The sequence below is a fragment of the Mesocricetus auratus genome, unplaced genomic scaffold (genome assembly GCF_017639785.1).
Source record: "Mesocricetus auratus isolate SY011 unplaced genomic scaffold, BCM_Maur_2.0 Super-Scaffold_100011, whole genome shotgun sequence".
In the NCBI taxonomy this organism is placed as follows: Eukaryota; Metazoa; Chordata; class Mammalia; order Rodentia; family Cricetidae; genus Mesocricetus; species Mesocricetus auratus.
The window spans coordinates 83,886,346-83,906,910 of NW_024429195.1; the positions used below are offsets into that span (position 1 = coordinate 83,886,346).

A 20,565-nucleotide genomic window follows, 5' to 3' on the forward strand; every position below is an offset into this window, starting at 1 on the left:
GGAGGGGGTGGAAAGGGCCAGCTGGGGTGGAGCAGTAAGAGCTTCTCCACATTGGGACAGGCTGCCATGTTTCAGGATGGCTTTCTGGAAGGGCAGGCAGCTTGGGTGAGTCATGGAAGGGTAACAGGAGGCACTGGGGGAAGCCATGTGACACTTCCTGTCTGCTGTTACTCTCCACACAGGGCCTTCTACAGTAGAGCAGGCTGGGACAGTGTCAAGTAGGATTAGGGATTCTGGGAGGGCAGGCCAGGCCAGGCCAACAGGACAAGCCATCTTAATAAAAAAGCAAGGTGTTTGAAGGGTGCCTTGGCACCCCACACATACCAGGGCTGGCTGTACAGGGGAGTGGCATGTGTAGCTTTGCTTTTAGCTGGACCTAAAGTTTTGGGTATTACCAGAGTCACCCACAGGGCCACGTCTGTATGTTTGAGTAGCTGGCTGGAACACTTGGCCTACGGCATCTGCACTGTGCAAGACTGCCCTATCTCCCAGGGCTCTCACCAGTATTCACCCACGAAGGGTGGTATTCTAGCTTCTGATACAGGTGTGGAGCCACTATGAACATGGTAAAGTCATATTACCAACCCAGTTTTCCTGGAAGTGACATTCCTTCTAGAATCAGAGTCAAAGAATTCTGGACCCATCACCTGCCTTAATTTCCTCATAGTCCTCCTTGCCTCCATTAACGTGGACTGTTGCAAGTAAACCCGACTTAGAATTTATTGAGTGTGGAATGGCAGCTACTTTGCAGACTTGAAGAGTACTTCCTCACAACTTAGACTTTGTGAGTGAAAAGTCAAGTTTTACATTGTTCTGGAAAATTCTACCATGATATCCAAAGCCACAAATTTGATTTCCTGAAGCCAATCTGTTAAGTGCTTCTCGAGTATCAAAACGAACTGGTAGCTTGGCTTTGGTAATAAACAATATACTTCTGGATGGCCACTTCTCACCCTGGTTAAAACTTCCTCTTCAAAACACTGTGACTTTGATTTCCCACCCATCCTGGCTTCATGGTCTGGTGTAGTAAAAGTCCAACTTGCAGTCGACAAATGAAATACACATTTTTGTAAGACACACATGGAGTCAATCCAGAGGGGAGAGGTGTGATTTTTACAGTTGCTTTTCTGACCATCCATTTCACAGCAGAATGGGCAGAGGCCGCGTGGTGGGGCCCAGCCACACGCCCTTAAGTGTTCAGTCTAGTGTGACTCATTACTGCAAATGACGGTGTTGGCCAAACGGTGCCCATTATGTAGCACCCAATCAGGGGCTTGTTTGAAACTGCGCTCGCTGATTCCCCACATGGAAGTCTTCTGTGAGACTGCCAGGACTCCAGCGCTGACAACCCCCTCCTTTGATGTCAGTGGTGAATGGTGACTCCAAGCAAGCATGTTCTCTGACTCTAGCCTGTCATTCCTCATCACGGCTGTGAAACAGGCGACTTGTCCAAACACTGTTTCTAGAAGTTTCACAGCTTCTGCATTTAGCCCACTTTCCAAAGGAGCCTGCTCTCGCCTGTGTTGTTCTACAGCTGTCTGAACTGAAGAAGCCATGGGTGGGTCTTGGAACCGGTCACCCAGTGAGCGTCCTTTCTTTGTGGGACCTATTTAGGCCCGATGAAGTTCCCTGGGACAGAGTGTCCTGCCCAGGCATGTGACAGAAAGGTGCCTGTTCCCAACAGGGACAGCAGACATAGGTCGGCCTCTGTCACAAGATGAGAAAACTCAAGGAACAAAGAGAATTTGAGATCACATAGTCATGAGGCTGAGCCTGTATCCCTAACTGCTCAGTTACCTGGTAGGTTTTACAAAAGTATTAAAGAATAACATAATGCTAAAAATATATATCTTAAAAAATGTATTATTTGCATGTGTTTAGGTGCTCATCAGTGCAGTGTCCACAGAGGCCAAAAGAGGGCGCTGGATCATTTGGAGCGGGAGTTACAGGTTGTTGTGAGCCTTCCGGTGAAGGGGCTGGGAATCCTGACTGCTGAGCCAACTCTACAGCCCCTGAACATGTAACCTGGGGAACACACACACACACACACACACACACACACACACACACACACACACACACACACACACACACACACACACACTCTCTCTCTCTCATACACACACACACATTTCCACCTGTGCTTCATGACCTGTTTTAAATAGTGTGCTGTATTCAGAGAGCAGCCTCTTTAAAGACGACTGTACTGTGGCGTCACACGGTGGCACACCAACCCAGCAGGACTGCTGCCCTGACAGGCGGTGCCCGAGTGGAGCTGAGTACCCACCAAGGAAAAGCCACCTGAGGACTCCTCAAGGGGTTGGCTGACAGGAGCCCTTGTAACTGCGAAAATACTCCCTTACCCTGTGGTCTCTGCCACAGCAGCCTGAGCAGACAGATGCAGGGGACAGTGAAAAACCCTGAGTCACTCAACAGCCCCTCCCCGTGCAGGATGGCTGCCTGTCCGGGCGGGCGGGCAGGCACCCTGGCAACACCGGGGTTTGTCTTTCGCTCTTCTGAAGGTCAGGTCTCGGTGAGACTTCGACCCCATCCCATGCCACTCCCAACCCGTTAAAGACCTCAGGATAAAGTACCTCATGGGTGGCCTGTAAGAAATTATCCTTCCTTGCTAAAAACAGGATCTAATTGGTAGCTTTTAAAGCAAGGGGCTTAGAAACAACTGTGAAAAGGTGAACTGCGGCCTTTCGGTGTAAGTGCCGGAGGACAGAACGGGTGCTCGGCCCGGGCTACACTGAGCTGCACTGAGCTCTTGCCTTCCCCTTCCGTTCATGTTCCCTCACAGCTGCCAAGTGCTGCTAGCTTTGAAACGGCCACTGCTTCCCTTTCACTTTACAGGCAAGCCTTCTAAGTGGTGCGAGCTTGGAGAACTGTGATTTCCTCCACCAGATGGGCAACAACTCTCCAGATGATCACAATTGTTCATCTGCAGGAGACACAAGCACTCAGAGACATCCTAATTTCTAGAAAAGACCACTTGGGGTGAATTATGGATAAAGCCAAGTAGGCCTGAAGTTTTAGAGTTCTTGTCATTCCCTTGTGGTGGTATGGCCTAGAAGCTCCTTGGCAACTCTGTCTCAAGTTCTTTGGCTGTAACAGAGCTAATCACCCCAAAAAGTGCTTCCAGCTTGTGAGTGTGGTCAGTGTGCATGGGTGTGCCTGTAACACAGATGGGTTAACTGTGGTCTGCTCACAGACGGAGGCCCCTTTCCTGGACTCTGTTTCATTAAGAAGTATGTTCTGTTCCTTCTATCCCCAACAGTGACTCCCTCCATTGTACAGAGTGTTGAGTGATGTGTCCTGGTGCCTGAACGCTGCCTACTCCTTCCAAAGGAACCAAGTGTTCAGTAACAAGATGGTCTGGCAAGGGTTCTCAACCTTGATGGAGTTGGTAGAATCAAGATCACCCTAGAAAAACAGTTCCTCTTGATGGTCCAAGGATGGGCACCCAGCACCAGGGAACATACCTCAGTAATCTGGAGGGGCCATCAATACGGAGAAAGGTGCCAGAGCAGGGAACGACCGGCATCCAGGGGAGATGTGGCATGTCCTCTGATGTCACCATACTTAATGCGGCTCCAAAGGCACTGAAGAAAGGCCGCCCATTCACACAGCCTCCGTTTGGACCGAGCAAGTGCTCCGACTGCCCATCTTTGTTGTGAGTCTTCAGGGCAGTGACGAGTTTGGGCATCTGCTGTCGTGGGGCTCCCCCAGTCTCTCTTTCACATTGAGGTTTGATCCTCAATGTGTACAATACCTGTTAGCACTCTGAGGAGCATTTCAAGTGTGACATGCTGAGAACACAGCCTAGACCATCCAGCACTCCTTGCTTCTTGGACTCTCTCTCTTTTAATATAAATAATCCTTAGTACAAATATTTATTGGGCTTCAGAATGGACAATTAATACCTTGGTAGGAATGGGCGGGACAGGGATGACCAGGTGTCCACGCATTGTACCCGGGTACCTTAGAGGTTCAAAATAACCACAGCCTGGTATTTAACGAAGGGCATTCTTACAAGGCGGGCTGCACTAATCACAATCCAACAAGACTGAAGTCTCCGAGTGAGAGCGAGATGTAACTGCTGGCCCTCCCAGCCACAGCGCCCACGTGTCACTCGCTGCCTGTTGGGTGTCAGTTTACTTCTTCCAATAAATCTAACCACTCTCTGCATGCGTGTGGGGCCAGGGATGGACACTGGGGTCTTCCTCACTCTGCACTTGAGACAGGGTCTCTTCACTGAACTGAAGCGCAGTCCCTGGCTATGCCATTGCTCAGTAAGCTGGGGTCTGCCCATCCACCTTACCCCAATGCACACTATCGGGTCTGTACACGGGTACAGACGCTATGCTCAGGGCTGCTGGGGATGAACTCGGGTCCTTGTGTTTCTGCAACAGGTACTTTACTGACAGAGGTAACACCACAGTCCCAGTTCAAATGGTTCTTTATGTCATCCACATCTGATGAGAAACCAGAGTTTTGTTAACCAGCAGATGTCATGGGGAGTTTTGAGAAGGAAGGTTTTTCTATTCAATACATTTTAAAATATAGTAACATGAATAAACTCGTACCCGTAACTCCAGTACTTGTGAAAGAAGGAGGCAGGAGGATTGAGGTAAGTTCAAATCCAGCCTGGGATAGAGTGAGATTCTCACTCAAAGCAAAAGAAAGCAGGAGTTCATAATCACGTTAGCCTGCGAGTCCCAGGGATTCAGCATGATGCTGTGGTCTGTGGGGGCAGCATCTCCCGTGGCTTGAGGCTCTTGGTCAAGGTTGTTCAGTCAGCCTTTTGGGACTCAGAAGGCTCCCCCTCGTCGTTTCCGTGAGTCCTCTGCTTTGTGCTCTACAGGGTGCTGGCCCTCAGTGACCCTCCCCACCCTTACTCGTTGTACTTGGACAGTTTCAACCTGGGGATGATGTTCATGGACTGCAGCTCCTGGAAAAGCAGCTTGCAGGCGTATGGGATGCGCAGAGAGGACACGTGGCACGATGACTTGCAGTAGTGGCACCTGAAACCCAAGGCAGCATTGGTCAGGGGGCGGCAACGAAGGCGGCACACCGTACGGCCACGCTCCTCTTCCCAAGCTGCCATCCCCGACAGAAAGTTAAAGGAAAATCAAGACTGATACAAACCATTCCCTGCAGTTTAAAAATAGGCAACTTTAGTCTGTTAGCTACGTCTCTCAAGCGTTTTCTTCAAGAAGGTAGCCATTTGCTTAACACCGTTTTGAAAGAACCCCAGAAACCGGAATCATCAGGAACTGAGTAAGATGTCTCGCTGTTGGAAGCTTTCTGCCGACACCACCAGCTGCATAGTGTCTGGGGTATCTCTACCATTTGTTCTCTGAAATACACTCGCCAAAAAACTCCAGTTCCTACCACCGAGGCATGTGAAGTCTGATGGAAAAGAAGCCTTTTAAATAGGATAGCAGCAGTGGCCTCAGGACAGGTCTATCAGTCAGTATTTATAATAAGCTGTCCCCTGAGAAATGTATGTATGTACATACATGAATTTATTCCCACTGCTACCTCGTGCTACCTCAGCCTGCGTCCCAACCAACACACTAGCTACCCTGTGTCAGATTCTTTCCCTCTTCTGGTCTCAGGCCCCATCTATGACTATGGAGGGTCCCTTGGGGAGGGCATGAATTACTCATCCAGATTCTGCAGTAGAAGACGACGCAGAAGAGTGTCCACAGCGAGGCTATGAACAAAACGACAGAGCTGGAGCCTCCTCAGCGGCCCACCGGGCAGCTGATCCTCATTCTGGACCATTTATACAGAAGAGGTTATAGTCACGCAGCAATGGGAACTGTTGAGGGTGAAAAACTCCACTCAGTGGGGCAACACCCACGGTCCCTCAGACGGATTTATAAGCCCCCACACAAGCAACAGTTTGGAAAGGCGTCTGAAAATGCAGCCATAAAGTGGGACTAGGGAGATGGCTCAGTGGTTAAGGACACTGGCTGCTCTTCCCGAGGACGTGAGTTTGAGTCCCAGAGAACCTAGTGTCCTCTCGTGACCTCCAGAGGCAGCAGGCGAACACACACGCAGGCAACGTATCCACACACATCAAAAGGGGCAGGCGAGACGGCTCAGTGGGTGCTTCATGTAGACCATGAGTTTGTTCCCTTGGTCCCACATGGTGGGAAGAGAACCAAGAGCAGAGAATTGTCCTGTGACCTCTGTAAGATTCCATGGCATCTGCATGTTAATACATACATACATACATACAAAAACTATGATTAATGTAAAAATGTGTATCTTTGGGTGGATGTGGTGGTACATTCTTACAATCCTACAAGTTCCGCACCCGGGACGCAGAGACAGGAGGATCGTAAGTCCGAGTGCAGCATAGGCTTCATGAGGTCTTCTCTTCTTTTTGGATCTTCTTCTAGTGTCAGAATCTTGACAGGTTTATGAATTAAAAAGTAAGTAAAAATCAAAGAGTAAGGGCAATCAGCCATGTTCCAAGGACACCATCACTCAATTATGGCCAGCAGTCATTTCTGGGAGGTGGGGATGTCTGTGCCTCCCTCTTGTAACTTTGAGCAAGGGCTATTTCTACAACCAGCAAAATGCAGCTGCTTGCTTGTGTGTGTGCGTTGAGTGTGTGTGTGTGTGTGTGTGGTATTTAATTCTAAGCTTATTTGACAGGGCTTGCTACAGAACCTTGGTATACCCTTGAACCTCCTATGGAGACCAGGCTGGCTTCAAACTTGCAATGATTCCCTTGCCATCTACTGGGTGCTGAGGTTAAGTGTGCAACATCATACACTTTGCCATTTTAAATTTTAGAAAAGCAAAGGCAGTACTGAGGATGAGAATTTACATGGTGACAGTGACCTGAGGGACAGAACTCCCTGGGGGTCGGGTGGGAGAAGGATGCACTGCTATCGATGCTGACAGCTGAGACACACTTCAGTAACATAAAATTGCTTAAAGACTGTCCAAAGACTTCTTTCAAGACTTAGAACCAAGCATGTTTTTAATGTGCCTGGGTGGGTCTAAATTATTGATGTTTATGTGTGTGTGTGTACACACACACATACACACATGTACATATATACACATACACACATACATATGTAAGCTAATTCATGCTATGGTTGAATAACTTGCATAGGTAGAAGCCTGATCATGAACAATAAACTGACCCCTAGGATGAAGGCAGCGAGAGGAAGCTGTGGTTGCACATGAGGCTCATGCCCAGTATAGCATCTTCCGTGAGCTAATTACCTTAATGGGCTCTTTGGTGACTTCTGTCCTGGGCTCTCTGAGAAACAAGAGTCCTTCTGTAAGCCTCCCCATAGCAATGCCTCACCAATGCGTAAGTCACCCACAGGGTCCTACTACAAGATACTGAACCCCTCTAATTACTCAGCTTCCATTGTGTGCTTTATCAAAGGGCAAGTTCCTCCAACTAACTGTGCTTGCTGCCTCCCAGCCGCTGGGCATACAAGACCAGGTAATGATAGAAAAATGACAGCATCATTATGCTGCTCAGCCAGAGAGAAGCACATGAAGAGGCAGCCAGACTACAGAATGGGTTAGGATTTTTTCCTGTTGGCAACAGAGTATAAGTAGGGCACTCAAATCAGACATATGGTGTCTGAAAGTCTGTGTAGCTCCAGATAAAGAGCGAGAGACCACACAAACCTGACCAGGTCCTTTCAAAGGGTAGCACACCGAACCCTTGATCAGGGCTGCCATCAGGCAAGCTAGACACTAGACGGAAGCAAGGCAGAGAAGGAGCAGGGCTTGATGGGGTAGTGTGTCCAGCCTGTGTCAGGTGTCCCGAAGCACCGCACAAGGAGACAAAGCCTTGGGCCTTGGGAGCCTGCTTTCCTGTTTCCTTTTTCTTCAGAGGAGAGAAACACAGGAAAGAGGAAATGAGGACTCCTGGGCCAGATTGGAGGGTTACGTATGGGGACCAGGCCCCAAGCTATTGCTTTCTGTGTCTCCCCTTAGTTATGCAGCCCACACTATGCTCCATATGTGTTTCATACCAGAACTGAACAACCCCACCTCACTGACAGAAGAAAGGGCTAGGCTTATTCTCATAAGAACAGTAACCTCAGGGAAAGAATGAACTGAAAAGTGGCCACCTCTTCCATTAGCGTCCAAACTAACAATTTCTTCATAAACAGGATTCCTCAATTCATCTACACCACAATTATAAAATAATCTGCTAAAAGGTTTGTCACCGAGCTAGCAAGTATATACTGTGCTGTAAGCATCTATGCATCCATCCATGTGTATAACTGTGTGTGTCTGTGTATGTCTGCAGGCATGTGCAAGTCACAGTGCACATCTGAAGGTCAGAGGACGCTTGATGAGACTCCATTCTTTCCTTTTCCCATGTGTCCTAGGGATGGAACAAATCAGGTTGGTGTACACCTTTACTTTCTTTTTTCCTTTTTGGTTTTTCGAGACAGGGTTTCATTGTGTAACAGTCCTGGCTGTCCTGGAACTCACTTTGTAGACCAGACTGGCCTCGAACTCACAGAGATCCACCTGCTTCTGTCTCCGGAGTGCTGGGATTAAAGGCGTGGCCACCACTGCTTGGTTGTACTTTTACTTTCTAAGCATCTTGTAGGCCCATCCTCTGCTGAGTCCTGACCTGCTTGATCTAACCAAGAAGCGGCAGCCAACACAGGCAGCGGGTGAGACTGTCTGGAGAGAAGCTTTGAGGAAAGTCTACGGGAAAAAGGTGGCCACGCGTTCCTCGAACCCGGGCAATGACTGCTCACCTACTTTCATACTGCTCTCTCAGGTGGGTTCCCATCTGAGAAAGGGACTCTGAGTAGGGTGGATGAGGGGGACGGCTACTTCCATCCATGGAGTGTCTATCTTAGACACTGTGAGGCCTTGCCTCTGATAAGTCAGAGGAACTACAGGCTCTGTCAGCCACACAGGAACTGCAGGGCTTCAGACCCTGAATCCCCTACGCAGATCTTTTTGCTCTCTAGTAGCAGTGGAGTGATCATAAACAAGAAAGGTTCTACAGCTACACAACACAAACAGCCCAGGGAGCATTACCCACTAAGATGGCCTTTAGACAGCAGACTGTATATGGAAATTTTAAAACTGTATAAGTTACATAATGAACTTATTGGCAATTCTACAACGGAAGAGACCCCGTAACAGTTACATTTTTCATTAAGCACGTTCGAGGTGTAAACTGGAGAGTGCATCAATGAGACGGCGTGCAGGGAGAGCCGGTGTGTCTCCTGGGCTACAGTACTGCTAGACCCAGAACTGCGCCTGACACCGCAGACCGCATGCGTGGGTGAGCAGCCGAGACAGACGCCGTCTGTACACCTCAGGGCATACAGTCAGGTGGACTTGCCATGGGTTAGGGGCACAGCACACACACCAGATCTTTGTCCTAGCTTGCTTTTGGGGTCTGAGATTACCAATAACTGATCTTTATACAACTTCCCCTAAGGAGTTTTGTTTGTTTGTTTGTTTTTTAAGTTGTAGTTCTTGTTATGGATGGCTGTAGCTACCATGTGAGTGCTGGGAACTGAACCCAGGTTCTGGAGCAATGAGTGCCGAGCCATCTCTGCAGCCCTGTGATAATATTAAAATGAGGTAAAGTCTGCTCTACTTAGGAGCTTACACTGCAGCAGTGTAAGTACGGCATCAAGCACAAGCCACAAACACCTGCTGGTGGGGCTGTATGGACAAGTGTAGGCACACAGGCATTGATGGGCACAGGCTGCACAGCATGGGGTCTGGCTGAGGACAGCTCTGGGGCCGATACCTAGGCCAAGGGATGTGGTCTGAGAGATGCGGTATCCATCCACTTACCAGCCAGAATATCCCAGAAGTCCACACTGCCCACAGACATCAACCTCAAAGGCATCACTTGAGATCATTAATCTCTCCAGCAAAAGCATGCTCGCTCCGTAGCCAATTAAACAGTCGCGTTCCATTTCTCCAAGACGCAAGCCACCATCACGAGATCGCCCTTCAGTGGGCTGCCTTTGTAGTAAAGGAGCAGACATGTATTAGACATGGAAAAGAGAGGCAGCCCCTCAGCTGACCAGAGCAAGGCTCTGGAGCACATGCTCCCACAGCAGAACCACATCAGACAGTGACCTCGAATTGCTCCTTCTCCCAAGAGCTTCCAAAGAGCAAACTAGTGGCTATCACTGTGGAAAAAAAAATCATCATTATATAGTCCTTATCAGACAATAACAATGTATTGTTTATTAACCCCCTCAATATTAGTGTTAGAGGTCATTACTCTCACATCTCAGACACTGCCATTAGGCTGTATACTCTTCAAATCAGAGAGCAATACCTGAGTATTTTCAGTTCTCAGGCAATGGAAGGAACTGGAGTCTCTGGCAGCCCCAGCAAGCACTCTCTGCTGCTTACTTTTTGTCAAGCTGCTAAGAATCTAGACACCCGGGGAATCGGGACTGTGGGCATGTTTGTGGACCATTTGTATTTTAAACTGCTGACCGATGGGAGAGCCCAGCCTGCTGTGGACAGAGGCGCCCTGAGCAGGTGGGCCTGCACTGTGTAAGGAAGGCAGCTTATAAACACTGCACTGTGTAAGGAAGGTAGCTTATAAACAAGCCAGGAAGCAGCATTTCTCTGTAGTCTCTGCTGTTTCAGCCTTGGCTCCCCTGGGAGATCACTGTAACCTGTGAGCTAAATGAACCTTCCCTCCCCAGTCAGTGTTGTATCCCAATAGCAGAAAGCAAACTAGAACAGGCCCCACAGCCTGCTATTTCCTTGAGTGGACTCCCCACAATACAGTGAACACAGTGCCTCCCAACATAGGCGGAAATGCTCAGATTGCTTTTGTTGCTATAGCTTGATGTTATCAGGAGTAATCAAATGAAGAGTAGAGTATTTGAAGAAAAAGCTACAAATGAAAAGCTAACTAAAAGGTCTGAAGGGCACTCTGAGGAGGAGACGTCACCATGAGCACAACCTTGCCATCTTTATTTGCCTGCCCGGAGGATGTTGGTGAAGGTGGTTATCTACACGTGGGCTGACTCCATGCTTGTGCTTCATCTGCCGAGACAACTGACTATGGACTATTGTTCCCAGACAACCTCCATGCTGAGAGTGACATTACAACTGACTCAGAAGGAGACAACACTTGGCCACAGGGTCTCACTGCTTAGGCAATAAACACTTCGAGCATCTTAGTTCTTCCTTTTTTGTCTTTAAAACATTTTAAAAAGATTATTCTATTTTATGTATGAGTGTTTTGCCTGCATGTATGTGAACCACACGTGCGCCTGGTGCCTTCAGGGATCAAAATAGGCATGGAATCCCCTGGAACTGGAGTTATGGATGGCTGTGAACTACATGTGAAGGCTGGGAATTGAACCCAGGTCCTTTGCAAGAGTAACTAGTGCTCTTAACCAGACCATTTTCAGCATTTTGAAGCACATATATACACACATCTATGACGTCAACAGGTGTTGCTTCTGCTCAAGGTATGGTCAAGACTGAGTTTGGCTTTACAAAAGCAAAGACAAACAGTGGCCACCCCGTTTTCCTCCCTGTACATGCTCAGTGAAAATGAGAGACCAGAGACTCAGACATGTGTCACGTGCCTGGCATTTGGTCTATACTCACTAGCACTCTGTGAGGTAGGTGCTATCATCTGTGACAAGGACTTTCAGGAGAGAGGTGATCTAGAGGACCTTTCCTCATGGAGCCCTCACTGGCCCATGAAGCAACTTTATTTTCTCCAATGTTTTTTCTCCGCATTGTGAGCCCACGAAAACACATCTACAGCTGCAGAAGGTTGACTGCAGGTCTAATTCCCTTTCCAACGAATTCCCTTTTCTCTACAACACAACACTGACGACACGTTCTGAACTGATGGGACCCGTTCTCCACAACATTGACAACATGCGCTGAGTTGATAGGACTGTGGCTATGTTGATCTTCCCTCTTGGAGTAAGAAAAAATTTACCTTGTTTTTAGGTTTTACAGGAGCTTATAGCTGGGAGACAGAGCTGGAATTTTAGAGAAATTCTAAATTTTTAAAGACCATGGAACTTTTTTAAAAGTTGGGATATTTTATATTGTGCTAGTAATATTAATATGTGAGAAATAAACATTATAGTTGTGTTGAGTTCACAAGGGATCAATTGTGCTGGCTAGTTTTGTTTCTAGAATGACACAAGCTAGAGTCTTCAGAGAGGAATGAACCTCAATTGAGAAAATGCCTCCTTAAGACTGGCCTGTAGGCAAGGTTATTGATTAATGAGTGATGACTGTGGGTGGTGCCATTCCTAGGTAGGTGGCCCTGGATTCTATGAGGAACAAGACAGTAAGCAGCTCTATGGCTTCCGCTTCAGTTCCTGCCTTGAATTCATGTCCTGGCTTCTCTCAGTGATGGAGTCTGAGCTAAGAGTCATAAGAATTCTTTCCTCGCCAACTTGCTTTTCGTCATGGTGTTTCTATCAGTAGGAAGTACTAAGACAGAGTCTAGCACACCCACATTTGGTATCTTAAGGGAAACAAAGGCTTCAGGACGACCCATCTCCACAGACAAGTGCACAGTGCTCTGACAACAGCGTCAGCTTTGTCCCTGCACATCTCTTACCTGGTAAGAACAGCTCGTGGTCCTCGGGCCCGCGCATGCATTTTATCCAGCACCATGTGTTTCAGTTTCTGATAGTACACAGGTCCAAAATAGATGTATGCTTCTAAGGGCTCACTGAAAGGAAAGCCAGCACTGGGTCTAAGAAATGGAGTTTGGATAATTCGACAGTCTTCTCAGGTCCTTAATGTTTTCTTAGAGAATTATGACAATGGTGTGAGGATCATCTTCAGTCTACAGTGGATGAAAAGGTAGACCAGAACCCCGAAGCATCACCTCCATATGAGCAGACAGTGCTCTCACAAGAAACAAGCTATCGAGAGGATGGCCCTCTTCACTGCCACCTGTTTCATCAGGACAACATCTTTTCTTGGTGTTCTGGCTGATCTGGCTTCTGCTCTCATCACTAGACAACTGGTCTACCATAACAATCCAGGGAGATTCCTCCTAAACTGGAAACCATAACAGGTCATTCTGCTCTAAAATTTCCCAGTGTTTTTTTTTCTGATATTCCATGTTGCCACAATTGTACATAGCTATCACGTCAAACATACTCTGACTTCCGCCTCAGGACTGCTGCCCTCAGATGTGTGCTGACAGTGATTTTTTTGCCAGGGATATGCATGGGCCTGTCTACAGTGCATTCCTTAGATTAATTTTCTTGAACACCTTTTCTCTTTGTCCTGAGAAAGGTCTCACCACATTCCTTAAGCTGGCCTGGAACTTGCTACATAGCCTAGGTTGGTGTCAAACTCGAAATCTTCAGGCCTCACCCTCCTATGTGCTAGGGTTACAGGTGTGAACCTTCTTGAAAGGCCTCCTCCCTTACTCTCCACCATCCCCTCACTCGACCCTATAGTGCACTCAGCACCTTTGTGCAGGAATCACTGCTGTCTGTGCAGTGACTGACCTCATAGACACACTGGCTCCAGTGTCTGTCATCCTGCCTGGCATACATAATGCACTCAGTAAATGGTTGCTACAGAACTTATCGCACTAACCAATAACAATGTAAGAATCTCAAAAAAAGTAAGTGAACATGTAAGTGTTCTGATAGGAAAAAAAAAAAAAGGTCTTGTCTGAGGCAAATAGTCAGGGAATGAATGCCTTAAAAAATCTTTTAACTTCCTCATAGGGAAGGAAGTACTATCCAGTGCTGTTTAATCATCAACCTGCCAGGCACTGTTGTTAAAGATGGAGAAACAGGCCCAGAGAGCCTGAGTAGGCTGGGTAAGAACTAGAGAATGGTGTGACCAGTATCAAACCCGGGGCAATCTTTGCCTGTCATGCCGGTCTAACTGAGAAGCAAGTTCACTTTGAGCAAAGCGTGTTGACAAGTGGGAAGAGCAAAGGAAGCCACCAACTCCAGAATGGCAGCTGCAGACTCTGGCCTAGATTACCTGGTTCAAGTCCAATGTGCCAGCATACAAGCAACGGCTACTGTGGTTCCAGAGCCTCTACAGGAATGTCAGCACCAGGGACCAGGAAGTCACAGTGGAGGGGAAGGCGTGGGAGCAGGGGCCGTGAGAGTCTCTGCCACTGACACTGCATGGCCTTTCCAGCTCTAACAAATGACTGTGGTTCTCGGGGTGATAACTCAGGGTAGAATTTTTGGACCTCTGTTACTCAGTGCTATCCACCCTCAACAGTGCTAAGATCAGGAACATGGGTGACAGCAAGGAGGGATGGATGCGTCTGCAGGTCACAGGGGGACATCTGAACAGGCTCAACAGTGCTTCTCAAACTTTGGAGAAGAATGGCACAGAAATGAAAACTCCATGTGGGTGCCAAGGGAAGCAGTGTAGACCATAGCTGCCACAGCATACAAGGTGGACCTCACTCTAATCTTTGATTTTTTTTTTTTATATTTAGGAAGCTGCACGGAGTGCGTCCTATGGTTTTGCACAATCTCTGGACAATATTATTTCTGAGTAGAATTGAAGGCAATAGGTTTAGCAATGACTTTTTTCTTTTAAATAGATCCCTAACTATTTAACTAAACCATACCTAAGTGAGATTTTTTTTAACACCTCAAGGATGGTTTACCTAAAGAAATCCATACTGTTACCATCTGGAAAGTCATTCAAAGAGCACTCCGTATTCTCAGCAGAAATGGATGTGGGGCATTTTCATCACTTCTGGAACATTCTGTGAAGCAGCACGCCCTCACCCATGCTTCAGCTGAGCTGCACTTGTGTTCAAGTGGTTGACAACGCAAGGGCAGACGCGGAGGCCTTAACACATTCACTCAAGCACTGCGTGTGCCTGCATGAGCTCACGTGCATGCTTTAGAAGCCCTTGGTTCCCAAGCTTGGGTTCTGTGGCGCAGCAGTCAATGTTTTTAACTGCTGAGCCATCTCTCCCGTCCCTGGTCCAGGGTATAGAAGCAGTTGATTTGATCTGAGTTTCAAGACTCACCATTCACAACAACTGCATGGACTCACGTCTGTTAAAGACGCGGGCAGACCCTTCTCTGCCTTGCTCAGCCCCGCCTCCGCTGCACTTGGCCTCCTACGGACTACCAGCCGGGCTGGCACCTCCTCAGTAAGCGTGCTTCCTCTCTCTAATGGCAGAGCTTCTGTCTTCCACGTCTTGCTCACCCTCTCACCCTTCTCCATGTCAGCTAGAAGTGTTAGCTCTTGTTAGCATTTCTCCGCCAAGGGGCACTGCTGGAGCACCTGTGCTGTCACCCCGTGCTAGGCTCCAGAGGCAAAGCAGAAGACCCAGCACAGCGGCCTGCCCACCAGTGTCCCGGCTGGTGACGACAACAGTGTCATGGCGAGTGTCTGGTAGTAATGACTGCCATGGTGTCCCAACATGTCTGGCAGTGATGACTGGAGAACAGAAATGGCAGTACTAGGTTGTGGTTTTAATTGGTAATCAGTGGGCAGAGGGTGAGACCCAGGCATGAAGTGCTTGCTAGGCATACATGAGGCTCGGGATTAATTTCTCAGCACCATAGAACAAAAACAAAAACCTCGAAGCCAAACCAAGCTAGACAACTTGCTTAAACAACCAAGCAGCCTGCCTCCATCAGGCATTGCTGAGGCCTTGTGTCTGCTACTGTCCCACATCTAATGACAGACCCAAGTGCTTGGCTTTGTGGCTTAATTTGTTTCAATCCCTTCAAAGCCTGGAACACAGTGGGTGTTTAATACACCTGTACTGGTTGAGTACTGGTCCCAGGCTCTGAGACAAAGCACCCAGTCTCTGGTGCTTGGCCAAAGGAAACCCAGCAGTCAGGGAGACACCACCACATCATCTACAGTCACTGAAGAAACCCTACCTTGTTAAACTGAATGACAGTCTTACCAACACAGGTGTCCTCCTCAATGACCCTTCCCCCCCTCCCTCTCTTTCTTTCTCTCCTTTCTTTCTCCAGTATTTTCAAGACAGGGTCTCTCTGTGTGCCCCTGGATGTCGTGGAACTTGCTCTGAGAACCAGGCTGGTCTCAAACTCAGAGGTTCGTCTGTCTCTGCTCCCAAGTGCTAGGGTTGAAGGTGTGCATCACCACGCCCAATGCAAGGACCCATTTCTTAAATGTGGCTTTTCTTGTTTCAGGTTTGCTAAAACAGTGAAGCTGTGTTCCGTCTGACTAAGGAAATCTCAGAATGTCATTCCTTAAAGAATAACTTTCTCACCTGGACCTCTTTTCTTTCTGGTGTTCACCAGCACACTCACCCTGTGATGCCTGAGGTGACGTAGTCCTTCCCCAGGTAGTTATAACCATGGCGAACGAGGTCTTCACACACATCCTTTACTTTACTCCCTCCAAAGGCCGTGCCATAGTGGAACCTGCCGTCTAACACACCTGCCTTGCCGGCCAGCAACTCAATTAACTTTCCGACCTGCGAGGGAGATGGGAACAGACCGGTGAGTGCCCCTGCGGTGTGGGTTTCTCCTGACCCACTTACCTTTAGCTTAAAGCCAGCTTCAACCCCCGCAATTACCAAGAGTGATGCATAAAGTACCACATTAACTGGTACCTTGCCTAGGTGACTAACTTCCCTCCCCTACTGTGCTCCCTAGTTTTCAGATAAGGAAACTCAAGCACAGAGCTAAGCATGTGGCAAGGCCACATGCGCCGTGACAGACTCACAAATACAGCAGTGACTGCTCAGAGACATCTGAGCATGCTTAGCACACAGGGTTCTGTAGGACCACAGAGGAGAGTGAGCGGCCAACACAGGGAGTCCTTTTATCTGTTGGGGACTGTCACTGTAACTAAACTTAACTACCTGCTTCCTTCCTTCAGAGCAACACCTCTGAAAAGCCCACAGGTAACTGACCGTCATTCTCGATGGGAAGCCGTGTGGGTTCATTATGATGTCGGGACAGATTCCAGAATCACAGAATGGCATGTCTTCCTGGGGGACGATCAGGCCACAAACACCTGGGGACAGGAGATTTTACAGCACGTCAGGCAGATGGGCAAGAGGGAAGAGTATAGTACTTAATTGGGATCTTCCTGCTGCTGTATCTATTCCCACTGCTCTAAAACCCTCCCCATTGTCTCCATCAAGAGTAACAAAAGCAATTTCCAACAACGCTGGTAGCAGGCAGTTCAGAGATGACTCTCCTTGCAGAAAAGCATTGTAGCCTGCGCACTAGCCTGCTGGCAAGACACACAATGGTGCTGTTGGGCTGCTTGCCCACCTCTCCCGAGTACCGTGAAAACGGAAGCACAGTCTACGGCCTGCTCCTACCCCGGAAGCTTTGCAATCAGCAGTTTCTGCTCCTTGTCAGCGAGGTTGTCATCTGCTGGGTTCTGCACCCAAACCACAGGAATCCAAACTCTCTGACCACCAAACAAAGAATGACTGAATAAGACTGAATATGCAGAACATGGCTTTAAAACCCTGTGGCAAGAAACCCTTGTGCTGGGGTTGGAGAAATGGCTGAGGTTAAGAGCACTGGCTGCTCTTCCCAGCATCTGTATGGCAGCTCCCAGTTCCAGGGGATGTGACACCCACACATGCAGATAAAACACCAAATACACATAAAATAAAAATAAATCAGTCCTTGTGCATGGCTAAAACACTAACCAGTGTCCCTGCTGGCTGCAGAGCTGGCTAGTTGGCCTACCTTGCTAGGCCTTTCCTGGCCAAGCTTAACCTGCCTTAAGGAATTTTAATTCCTATAGCTTACGCACATTAGAAAAGCGATCTTTGATTGAACTTGTAAAGACCAACAAGAAAAGTAAGAGCCAAATCACTCCTAGAGCAAAAGGCTAGATTTAGACATGGAATTCCAAGAATGAAGGCGAGCACAGAGCCTACTAGCTCTGCACTCCACTGACATTTCTCAAGGTAGCAGCCCCGAGCATTCCTTAACAGGTTCCACGCTTTGAGAGATTTTGCTGCTAACCAGTTTTTCAATCCTTCTGATTTGTTTTTCTTGGGTAGATGAGTAGGGACACAATTTAGGAGCTCAATCACACTCTATATAAGAACTAGAAGACTTGGGGACTAGAGAGATGGTTCAGCTGTTAAGAACACTGGCTGCCTTCCAAAGGACCTGGGTTCAATTCCCAGCATCCATGTGGCACTTCACACCTGTCTGGACACAGACAGACATACATGGAGACAAAATCCAGAGAACATAAAGTAAAGTTTAAAAACTTAAAAAAATAAAAAAGGAGAAGAAAAAAAGGACTGGAAGACGTGTATCCAACAGCCCAGACGCTCGTACTATAGTAATAAGATACACCGCCTTTCTCTGACGTGTGAACTTAGCAATTTCAGGCCTACTGAAAAAAACTAAAATTTCATTCCTGTTTGTACCCTACATAATTCAAGCCAATTAAAACATTATTATTATTGCACTGTTGGAGCTAAAACCTGACATGATGAGTGAGTACCGCGCTGCTGTGCCAGAGCCCAAGCTACTTAAGAGAAAATCTTTGGGATGGCGTATCATGAAGGACAGGGCGCGGAGGGAGGGATCCACCTGCTGATCTGGCCTGGTGTTGAGGCTGCAGGAGACTGCACTTAGGTCTGGGGAGCCAGATTCTGAGCAGACAGTTCCTTTTGGTTGAGAAGGTTCTGACATACCACAAGTGCTCCTCTATGAGTAACAGAAACAGTTATTTGGTGTCCTGTAGTTCAGACTCAGCTGTGTGCTAGATTTCAGGCCAAGCAGAGGATGTGACTTCCCTTCCCCACAAAACCACATCTTATCTACACTGGAGTTATCTGAGAAATCCTAGGTCTACTGGGACACCTGCTTTGAAAGACATCCAACTGGAGATCTAGGCACCCTGATGATATCACTGTGCAGCAATGAATGAAGTGTTGAACATGGCCTCTCCTAAAAGGGCCTGTGATGGCGGGTGAGGGTCAGAAAGTCCAGTGATAACCTAAACACAAAGCCAAAGGAAACGTGCAGTGTCCTTTCAGTAAGAACTCACAGGAATGCTGGGGGCAGCTTGGGAGAAGCTGCCTGCGACCCTCCAAAGCAGCAGCAGGAGAAGGAGGGAGGGAGGGAGGCAGGGACAGGTGGTCCAGAGCAGACTGAGGCCGCAGCGTGACAGGCAGGGTCGGAAGGGAGAGACCTGCACTTTGTCTTTGGTTTTGTCGACATGTTCAATTGAGCCAATGCAACCTCATTATCCTGTAAGATGAAACGCCCATTCCTAAAATGAGAGTCTAGTAATTTTCCTCCAAGCCTGATTAATCTTCACGGCAGAGCTGCCTTTTGGGATGTTCTCTCCCTATGTGCCTTTGCCTGACACTTGTGGAAGAAAGCACATGAGGAGCTTTTTTTACTCCATCCTGTAGCAGAACTGCTCTGGCTGTGTCTGAACCAAGGGCACCTGTAAGCCAAAAATTAAATCTTCGCTAACTTAAAATTACTCAAGTCCCTGGAACCCTTTTATATGCCAAGACGGTTCCCATAGCAGACAGCCTGTGTTGTTTGTTTTGTGTGAAAGTGAATGATAAAAGACCCATGAAATCGACACAGAAAGCCAGAACAGCAGAGAGAGGCGAGGGCTCTCCATCACTGCGCCTTCTACCCTCTGCTGACTCGCAGAACAATGGGGGCTACACATCCAACTGCAGATCCAACACAGCTGTGCATTTCATTAGATGGAGAGCACTAGTGACACAAGTAAATAATTAACTTATTCTGCTCCGCTGGCTGTGCTTATGAGACCAGTCATAGCTGACAGATTTTAATACACGTTAACACAAAGGGGCCATAATGAGCTTAGAAGTTAAAACAAAATATTTAGACAGAATTTGATGATCTTGAATCTCAAATTAGACGGATGATTTTTGAAGTTTGCATTTTACTGAATCCATCAGGGGTAAAGAACGTTCTCACTCTTAGAAGCACATTCCCCCTTACTTCCTTATTTCTCTGGTTCGGAAGTATTCAGGACTTCACCACACTGGGAAGGTGTCTTTTCTTTTTTCCAGTGAAAAATTGAAACTGTGTTTCATCAAGGAACATGGGTATAAAGTCCACGCTAGTACTAAGAAGTTTTCAAAGTTGCGGCCACTTCCCTTGAATGCCGGCTTAAAATGCAAATGCTGTGCAGTGTGCTCACCCCCTGGGTCCCTGGAAAGAGGATGGACTACAAATAAAGCATGGCTAATGGGAGCTGTTGGGAAACGATTACTGATTCATACCTTAAAAGCTTACACAGCAGTTCAGATTTTAAAATAAAATTTCATCCCCGGCTCATGCTGATGTCTCAACTCCATTGTTTACAGCACAGTCTCCTGGTAGCAAGATGCAAACACATTTTGCTCAGGAACTTTGATGCACTGACTGGGGGCAACTGGGAATTAGGGCACAGACTGCATCACAGGACCCTTAGCAAATACAAATCAAAGAAGAAAAGTAAGAGCTGGGAAAGGAGAGCCCTGCCAAGAGAATATTACTCCATCAGCACCGACGCTAATTCCAACGGCAAAGAAGGAGAACCCACAGAGTCCAGGGAAGCTACAGCTGG

The 20,565-nt window shown here is 47.8% G+C and overlaps 1 protein-coding gene across 3 annotated transcripts in view; it reads right to left on the minus strand.

Moving 5' to 3' along the window:
- Nucleotides 1–4,444: 4,444 nt before the first annotated feature.
- Polr3b (RNA polymerase III subunit B) overlaps nucleotides 4,445–20,565 on the minus strand; it is a 114,720-nt gene continuing 98,599 nt past the window's right edge. For 2 of the 3 annotated variants that reach the window (XM_013123368.3, XM_005083788.4), the window contains 5 exons: nucleotides 16,895–16,998; nucleotides 16,287–16,453; nucleotides 12,608–12,721; nucleotides 9,835–10,008; nucleotides 4,445–5,027 (listed from right to left, as the gene is read on the minus strand). In XM_013123368.3, coding sequence (XP_012978822.1) covers nucleotides 4,898–5,027; nucleotides 9,835–10,008; nucleotides 12,608–12,721; nucleotides 16,287–16,453; nucleotides 16,895–16,998 — 689 coding nt within the window. In that variant the 3' untranslated portion in view covers nucleotides 4,445–4,897. The other variant, XM_040755196.1, reaches the window with a different exon arrangement.